Below are 9,701 nucleotides of genomic sequence, written 5' to 3'. Positions count from 1 at the left end.
ATTTCTAAAATCAAATCGTATCGTTTCCTGTCAGACAGACTAAACATTTTCTTTTTCTTTCTACCTCAACGAAGGCAACCCCCGCCCTCTCCACACTGTTGGGCTCAGCCTCAGGAAGCACACACACACACAGGCAGACGAAGCTGGGAGGGTTGGGAGGTGGAGGTGGGTGGATGGGTGGGTGGAGGGGGCATGATGGGAGGGATGCAGGGAGGGACGTCTGAAGCCGGGGGGGGGGGGGGGAGGTCTCAGGAGCAGGGGGGGGTTTTGGGGTTTTTGGTGGGTGTGTTAAGGTGATAAAAACCTTTCATGACATTAGGGTCTGTGAGGTTCCGCGAGCAGATCATTGAGATCATAGCATGGAGCCTATCTTCCTCTTCCTCGTCGTCGTCCAGCGACGGAGCACGGCTGCCCGTGGTGTGGTGGTAGTTTATGGTGACTGCTTGCACCAGTGGGACAACAAAGAACACAGTTAGAACAGTGTCACCCCTGCAGGCCTTTGAGGAGAGCATTGTGGGGGGGGGGAAGGACGCCACACTTGCACCCGCAAAACATATCAAGCAGATATACAGTTCTTATTTCATTCAAAAAGGCAACCGAGAGATGAGATCATATTGTTGTTGCGTGCAGCTTCTCTACCGTCTCCGTGGCGCTTTGCACACGACAACGAGAGACGCGTTACTTACTGGCGTCTTGGCGGTATCCGGGGTAGACGATGCGAAACACGTAGTCGGCGGCCGTCTCCTCCTCGGCGCTCCTGTCCTGGTCGAGGAGCCGGGCGGTGCTGCTCCTCTTCCTCAGTTTAGGGAAGACTTTTCCCTGAGAAACACAAACAAAACGCATTCAAGTTTACAAGAAGGCTCCACTGGGTTTTTTAATCGGTTAGACATTTTGGATTGCCAAATAGGAAAGAAAACTCCGAACAAGGTTTTGCATATGATGCCCCGCCTCTAATTGTTTTAATTCCTCACTGGAATGGAAACCATCGATCACTGGTACTATAGACCACAGACAATTATTGAGAACATTGGAGAATTACGGGATAAGAAGTTGGCTGAAAAGCTACGAGGAAACAAGACTGGGAGTGGAGTACCCCAGGGATCTGTTATGGGCCCAGAGCTTTTTATACTTTATCATTCATAAATGATATTTGTAATGTACCAAATTGTTAAATTTCTCATTTTTGCAGATGATACAAATACCTTTTGCTCTGGGAAACATTTTAAGGAACTTTTCTTCTTTTGAAAACAAAATGTATGTTTGGAAATCGTGGAGACGAAAACCGCACAATGATGTGGTAGAGACTTGTCAATCACTGTGTAGCCCCGCCCCTAAAGCATCCCCTGCTTTATGGTCTGTTTGACTCTAAATGGAGCATAATGTACTAAATGAACATCATGCTGTATTGAAGACCATAAACTCATGTTTACAATGTTTACTGAGGGAATAAATCAAGAGAGAAGTAGAGTCATTTTAGACTAGACTTCTATACAACCAGAGGAGTCGCCCCCTGGTGGACACTAGAGAGAATGCAGCTTTAACACATGAAGCTTTGAGTTGAAGCGTCGCCCAGTTGTGAATAAAACTCTAACAAGGTGACTCACCTTGCCTTTCTGGGACCAGAGGGGGGGCTCCAGCTGACCCCGAGGTAAAAGGCCCGTTTCCAGACAGGAGAGGAAAGCCAGCAGGTGACCACCGGGGGGGAAGTGGAGAGGCGGCCGCTGGATTCCATCCTGACTGACCAGAACCAGCGTGCCGCCACAATCAGCTGGAATAAACCATTCAAGGATGAGACAGGAAGTTATGGATCTATAAATAGCAACGTGAGCAAAGTGCACACACACTCAAAATGAGAGCAGATAAACGGTGATCGCCAAGATACATGATGCACATTAACAGCGAATATACACTTTAATCAATACTTTGATATGACAGAACGCTCTTAATAGAAGGTGATTGATGAGGAGGTGATTGATGAGGAGGTGATTGATGAGGAGCAGCAGTGATACTCACGGCGTTGGTGACAGTGGATACAGACGATCTGGCGCAGAGGGACAGTCAGAGCATAGTCCCAGTAGATACTGACAGAGACGGAAAGACATTAAAGTCAATATTAGTGAAATTAAAGTGACACCAAATCAAGCAGTGAAAATATTGTTTAAATAATAGAAATAAAAAAACAATATCCTCTAAGAAAAAAATAATGTGAAACAATTGCTGGGTTAAAAAAAATAAAAAATAAAAAATAAATAAATATAATAAAATAAAATATAATATAATATAAAAAAATAAAAATAAAATAAAAAAATGTAATTAAATTAAAACATTTAAAATTTAAATTAAAATAAATAAAATAAATAAAATAAATAAATCTATTCTAACCTCGGGGTAAAACAAAGGTGTAAAATGAGGCTTCAGAGGAATCATGCGAGTGTCATTAAATGTTCTTCAGATCATTGATTTATTATCTATAAATACATATTGGGAGAGTTATGGCCACCTCTTCTCCAGGTCACAGTCCCCCAGCGTGCCGTTGATGAGCTGGTTGGGCGTCCACTTCAGGGTGAGGTTGTCTCCGGCCTGGTGGAGCGACAAGTAGCCCCGCAACACCTCCATCTCTTTCTTCTGCCGGAGACGGAGATGGAGGAGGAAGAAGAGGAAGAGGAGAGGAAATAACATGAGGCTTCAGGTGTGAAGAAGCACAAGACAGAAAACCTCAAATAAAAGATTTTTATAAAAGATAATGCTGTGAGATTTGCAGTTTAACACCTTGATTTTAAATCTTAGTTCAAATTTTGAGATGCTTTTAAATACTGTTGAATACCATATTTTACATTTTAAAAATATTTTTTTTAAAAGATTCTGACTTTGGGATTTGTTCTCAGATAAAAAATAAATCTTTAATAATCTTTAATAACATTTGAGTGCTGAATTGTTTGAGAAAAATAACACATTCTTGCATTTTTCTTCAAGTCTAACAATTGTATAATAAAGGACTTAAATCATATTTTTTGGACATTTATTATATTTTCTAAATAATATGTTTTATTACATTTATTCTAAGACGCATTATGGTCTTTTTAGCATCGTCTTTAGCCTCGTCTGTAGTGTCGTCTGTAGCGTCGTCTTTAGCGTCGACTTAGCATCGTCTTTAGCATCGTCTGTAGCATCGTCTTTAGCATCGTCTTAGCATCGTCTTTAGCATCGTCTTAGCATCGTCTTTAGCATTGTCTTTAGCATCGTCTTAGCATCGTCTATAGCATTGTCTGTAGCGTCGTCTGTAGCATCGTCTGTAGCGTCGTCTTTAGTGTCGTCTTTAGCATCGTCTGTAGCATCGTCTTTAGCATCGTCTGTAGCATCGTCTTTAGCATCGTCTTTAGCATCGTCTGTAGCATCGTCTTTAGCATCGTCTTTAGCATCATCTGTAGCATCGTCTTTAGCATCGTCCTTAGCATCGTCTGTAGCATCGTCTTTAGCATCGTCTGGATTCATCTGCACGAGCACTCAGCCTCAAACGTCAGTTAAAGGCTGAGCGTTGTGCTCATTATACATTTTACAAACACGTTGCAGCTACTTGGCAGCTCAGAGCACATAGCAGACAGCTTTCATTTCAAAGATCACACATACAGAGTGTGTGTGTGTGTGTGTGTGTGTGTGTGTGTGTGTGTGTGTGTGTGTGTGCAGCACTATAATGGACCAAAATAACCATCATTGGCTGTTTATGTGTTCACCAGCTGTCTCTCTGTCTGTGCTGCATGTTTATGTCGTCTTCCACGTTGGATTTCTGCTTCGGTACATCAATAACACAACTGTCACGTCAACTCAGTTCAGGAACCAAACGATTTAAAAACTTGTGCTGGGTTAACTCTCCTCTTTTACGTTTCTTAAGGTCTGGAGAAAAAAATATATATTAAATGTTGAAAACTAAAGTTAGAAATGTAGCTTTTTATAAAGGCTCTTTATGCATCGCCTGCATACTGGTGAATATTTATGCGTCAATTTACGGTGGAAAAACGTTGAAATACTTTTGTTGTCTCTGCTGAGTCGTTAGCATGTTTTACTCCTCCGCATGCTTTTGTGTCTTCAACCTCTGTCAATGTGCATGAAGCACTTATTCATGTTAATTCTTTCATAAACCTCTGGACTTTGACAGCTCAAATGTGTTTCCGCTAGATTTCTGCTAATATTCAAAACTGTCTGCACATTCAAAACAAGTGCAACATATTCGTGTTCTCTGATATTTCAAGAATAAAGTTGTAATATTTTAAGAAAAGCATCAACCTGCATGCTGAGCCTTACGTTATTACTTTATGCAAGTGGGTCAAAAGAGCTGACATATTTCACACTATGCGCCTAACATGAAGTGTTACTCAGCTAAAAACGAGTGGGATCAGGACCACCAGATGTCACATGAATGCAGCACAGACATGCGTCTGTTCTGCAGGATTATTGGAGAAAACCAAGCTCATAGTTTAGTTGTGGTCAACAGGTGGAGGTACTGGTTACTGAAGCCGGTCACAGAGTCGTACCGGCTGCACCAGCACGTTGTTCTTGCCGTAGAGCAGGTGTGTTCTGGAGTTCTGGTGAAGAGACTCCACATACTCCCTCGCCGACGCGGCAAAGCGGTCATCCGACATGCTGCCGCTCGACTGCCTCTTACGGATCTGCAAGAGAGAAGATTTCCTTTGTACGACTCGCAACGTCCCACTCAAACCCTCAGCACCGGCTCCCGGCACCAGACGCAAGAACAACCGCCTCCGCTCACTCACCCCGAGAGCGGGCCGGCGGCCGGACGAGGTGTCCTGGCCCCGGTGGGCTCCGTGGATACGGTGGCGCTGGACGAGCTCGTTGGCCGACGGGTCGGTCCAGAAGTGATCCGACGTCTTCAGCTTGGTGTATTCCAGAGCACAGGGCCCCACTGAGAACACAGCACACAGTAACAGACCCGGCACATTAAAATAAAATCATCGTGTTGGTCATTGTTCAACACATTGTGCCTCGTAGAAGGAAGGCCTATGTTTATGTTTTTGAAGGAGGCTTTCATTTGACACTTTATTGAGGTGATATTCCACCATAATGAGCCCTTCATGAGATTCAATATTGATAAAAACACATTGTTAGACGGTGAAGTGTCTAATCTGACCTTTGAGGATGTACTTTTGTTTTTTCTGCTGACTTCAAAATGTTAAATTGCAGTTTTTAGATTGTATTATTATTGATATTATTTGTTATTATTATTACAATCCTCTCAACACTTTGTGAATTCCTGGAATCCACACTTACTGTTGGGGACTACTTTAATCCGTGGATTAATCCACACTTAGTACACTACATTGAGTATGTGGGGCAGCGGGACGGTGTGTGTGTGTGTGTGTGTGTGTGTGTGTGTGTGTGTGTGTGTGTGTGTGTGTGTGTGTGGGATGGAGCCAAAATAAACAGTGTGGCTCGTTGGTGTGTTTTTAAATAGTTTGTGTACAACAATAGAGCTCTATGACACAGAGGATATATAGACATATAACCTGTTACATATATTTATTGCTGGGTCTTTTTCTTAAAGGTACAGGACTATCTGTGGGAAAATAAACGTAACTGTATGAAAGAAACAGCAATAATCGAGTGTTATATTCCGGTTTAGACGTAGCTGGTAAATAATCAGAGAAATATGTAAATAAGCTGATTTATTTAGTAGAATTTAACAGTAGAAATAATACTTAAGAATGGTTAGAAGTGTTAAGAGTAAATAGTAAGTTTAAGGGTCCAAAGTCACAGATTGATTACCGTTTTGTGTGCCAAAAAAATGCACATATTTTGTATTAGTTGTGTATAAAGTTTGGACATGGTAATGTGCATGTGTGTCCCTGCTGTTCCTCATGTGTCCACCAGGTGTCTTCAGTGTGTTCTGCTGCTCTTAACACCTGACTGCTCTCCTCCTCGTCTGCAGCTCCTTACCTCCTCAGTCAGAGTGGACTTAGTGTTTACTGCGTCTCGCTGTTCACGATGTCTTCTTCTGGTTTGGTCCGTTAAGCCGCGTGTGTCTTCTTTTCCCGCCTCGCTGCATGTGTGTGTGTGTGTGTTTCTGTTTCTCTGTGTGTTAAATGTTGTTGAATGGACGCCATGCTTTGTCTCACAAATAGCTCCGAGAGTCATTTCTCTAACGACTGCAGATTCCCGTAATGACCAATGTCTAATTATCTTCGCCACACGTGAGCCGGAGGAGATCATATGTTTGGTCGTGTGTGTGTGTGTGTGTGTGTGTGTGCGTCTGCCTGTCTGTCCACAGCTGATCTGGCATACTACTGGAACCATCAGCCTAATATTATGTTGTGCTAATTCATGACTGCGTGCTCAAGGACTTCTCTTGTTTTTGCAGTAATTCACAATTTTCAAAAAGTTAGTAAATGTTTCATACCGTCACGGGTCAAGAGAGCTGTGAGTTGCATTTCTTTAACGAAATTAATTGAAACGATGAAGGCACTCGAAATTGATATATTAATATTTAAACTACACTTTGGAGTTTCATTTGAACCTCTTTACTTAAGATTTATTTTTATAAAACACTGACAACGAGGAATATCTTGGGTAGATAATAATGAGACTAAACCTAACTATGTAGTTTTGTTGTCTAAACCTAACTATGTAGTTTTGTTGTCTAAACCTAACTAAGTAGGTTTGTTGTCTAAACCTAACTAAGTAGGTTTGTTGCCTAAACCTAACTGAATAGTTTAGTTGCCTAAACCTAACTAAGTAGGTTTGTTGTCTAAACCTAACTAAGTAGTTTAGTTGCCTAAACCTAACTAAGTAGTTTTGTTGCCTAAACCTAACTGAGTAGTTTAGTTGCCTAAACCTAACTAAGTAGTTTTGTTGCCTAAACCTAACTGAGTAGTTTAGTTGCCTAAACCTAACTAAGTAGTTTCCTGTGAAGACCGAAGTTTATTTTGAAAAGACTGTATTCATGGATGACACGTGTTGCTGGAGTTTTTAAAGAAAAGACAGTCATATGTCTATCATACGTTGTGTGAGGAAACGTCGCACTAGTTTTCCTTTTGCTTTTTACCGTCACAGATGAGAAGTCTCGTTTTTCACCAAATCTAATAGTTGATTTAACATGAACACAGAGACTCTGTTGTGGATTCTGTGGTCTTGTACTTTTTGTTACTGGCCTCTGGTGATGTTGGCAGTTAAAGCTCAGTGTGATATACTCACCCAGCAGGGCTGCCAGGATGGGACCGAACACTGAGTCATGCATCAGAGCTTCCCTCTCATAGTATTTACTGCAGAAAGAAAACACACAAACAAAGAAAAAGTGAATCAAAGGCAAACATTATTAAACTCAGGGCTGCAGTGCATCCTGGGACCTGTATCACGAAGACAGAAACCAGCTATATTAGACCTAAGACCTAGACCTATATTAAGACTTAACTTAAGTTTTCTGGTACCACAAAGCTGGCGAGTGGTAACCAATGGTAACCAATAGGGCACCGCTGCAGTGTTGTTAAAAAAACAAGATTTAAAAGTTATATAACAGCCTGAATCATGACTTTTATAGCTGCTAATGAATAGTACTACGTTTATTATGTTCCTTCAAGGGAATACGGCAACTCTAGATGAGCAACGTCGTCATTATTCATCTCTTTAGACTGAATACGATGACAGTAGGACAGGAAACTGTTGCCCTTTATTAAACTGTTTTTTTATATCATTCCTATTAAGTTCAACAGCTCGCTGTCAGCACAGAGCAAAACAAACCCAGAGAGAAAACCACAGAAGAAGAATGGGACACTGGTCATCATCGGAGCTGAGAGTCAAGAGAATTCAAAATAATAAATAAATAAAAAAATCACCTGGAGTTGTCCACGATGTACTGGACCACCTTGTCCAGGACTTTCTCGAACAGAGCCGTCCGGACCCAGATGTGTTTGATGGCCTGGGCGGAGAGCGGCTGAGGGGGCCGGCTGGTGGTGGAGGAGCCCTGTCTCCTCAGAGGTTCATGACCAACGCTCTGGGTTCTCCTGCAGGAGGAAGCAGAGCACGGGTCAGCACTCACTAACAACCACACGCCTGCTTTTAGTGTCCCGTTACTCTAGTGTTTTCATTTCTTCTTCTGTTATAGTCTTTGATTAATCTCTGACACAAGACTTTCTTTGGGTTTCATCATATTTTATCTTAATTAAAAGGGACAGCTGTGATGTTTTTAGTTGACGCTGCAAATCTGCAGAAACCTGACACAAATAAAGTCGTCACGATGAAGCAATGTGAAGGTTAATGAATGGAAATGAATGACCATCTGGAGGCAACATTCAACGGCATAATGAGCTGTTAAATACTGCAGTTCATTGCAATGATAAATCTGCTCCTCCGCGTTAGAGACCGGCCGACTGAAGTCATGAATATGGAGCAATATGCACGACGCAGAGAGGAGCACTTTCATCCAGGACGGAGTCTGATCTCTGGCACTCCGACATCAATCAGACGTAAAACATTCACACACTTCAACAAAGCCGTGCTGGGGTGGGGTGGGGGGGGGGGGGGGGGGGGGGGTTGGCTCGGCTGCCGCAGTCACGACGTTAGCGATCCCCCCAGCATTCATGTGTGTGTGCAAAGTCACGATTTTTGCAGTCCCCTACCACTTTGAAGAAGCATGTCTGTGTCTGTGTGTGTGTGTGTGTGTGTGTGTGTGTGTGTGTGTGTGTGTGTGTGTGTGTGATTACTCAAGAGACAGAATGTAAAAGAGACTTCCTCATAAAATCAAACCTGCAGAGTTTTGCTTCGACGTGACAAATGAGCTTCTCCTCCTGAAGACTTCATGTCAAACTTTTCTGTTCAAGTCTCAACTCGTTTCTTTTCTGCTGTCCTGTGTTTCATTTCTCTACACGGTCACAGGATGATACTCTCAGTCTGTTTGTTCCCGTCTCTTATTACCAATAAACAGATTCATGCTCTCATAAAGAACAAACTCCTTTGAGGACAACAGGACTTTTCATCTAAAAGAGAAAAACCTTAAAGCTGACGATACAATCTCTAACATGACTTCATGTTAGTCTATAAAGGAACTCCACCACGGTCACATAACTTCACGTTAGTCTATAAAGGAACTCCACCACAGTCACGTGACTTCACGTTAGTCTATAAAGGAACTCCACCACGGTCACATAACTTCACGTTAGTCTATAAAGGAACTCCACCACAGTCACGTGACTTCACATTAGTCTATGAAGGAACTCCACCACGGTCACATGACTTCACGTTAGTCTATGAAGGAACTCCACCACGGTCACATGACTTCACGTTAGTCTATAAAGGAACTCCACCACGGTCACATGACTTCACGTTAGTCTATAAAGGAACTCCACCACGGTCACGTGACTTCACGTTAGTCTATAAAGGAACTCCACCACGGTCACATGACTTCACTTTAGTCTATAAAGGAACTCCACCACGGTCACATGACTTCACGTTAGTCTATAGAGGAACTCCACCACGGTCACGTGACTTCACGTTAGTCTATAAATGAACTCCACCACGGTCACGTGACTTCACTTTAGTCTATAAAGGAACTCCACCACGGTCACATGACTTCACTTTAGTCTATAAAGGAACTCCACCACGGTCACGTGACTTCACGTTAGTCTATAAATGAACTCCACCACGGTCACATGACTTCACTTTAGTCTATAAAGGAACTCCACCACGGTCACATGACT

General features: G+C 42.4%; 1 protein-coding gene across 5 annotated transcripts in view; it reads right to left on the bottom strand.

Moving 5' to 3' along the window:
* The window catches only part of sgsm2 (small G protein signaling modulator 2), a 63,189-nt gene that overhangs the window by 13,487 nt on the left and 40,001 nt on the right, over window positions 1-9,701 (bottom strand). For 2 of the 5 annotated variants that reach the window (XM_068705876.1, XM_068705903.1), the window contains exons 4-12: window positions 7,842-8,009; window positions 7,204-7,271; window positions 4,770-4,918; window positions 4,530-4,664; window positions 2,501-2,625; window positions 2,014-2,081; window positions 1,605-1,768; window positions 687-819; window positions 305-442 (exon numbers count right to left, since the gene is read on the bottom strand). In XM_068705876.1, coding sequence (XP_068561977.1) covers window positions 305-442; window positions 687-819; window positions 1,605-1,768; window positions 2,014-2,081; window positions 2,501-2,625; window positions 4,530-4,664; window positions 4,770-4,918; window positions 7,204-7,271; window positions 7,842-8,009 — 1,148 coding nt within the window. The remainder of the gene's footprint in view (window positions 1-304; window positions 443-686; window positions 820-1,604; window positions 1,769-2,013; window positions 2,082-2,500; window positions 2,626-4,529; window positions 4,665-4,769; window positions 4,919-7,203; window positions 7,272-7,841; window positions 8,010-9,701) is intronic. The other 3 variants (XM_068705894.1, XM_068705885.1, XM_068705912.1) reach the window with 3 other exon arrangements.

Source organism: Cebidichthys violaceus, unplaced genomic scaffold (assembly GCF_023349555.1).
Source record: "Cebidichthys violaceus isolate CVI_PGR_0920_01 unplaced genomic scaffold, fCebVio1.0.p SCAF_1, whole genome shotgun sequence".
Lineage (NCBI taxonomy): Eukaryota > Metazoa > Chordata > Actinopteri > Perciformes > Stichaeidae > Cebidichthys > Cebidichthys violaceus.
Note: the sequence above shows the minus strand (reverse complement) of the source record. Positions and strands in the feature narration are given on the sequence as shown.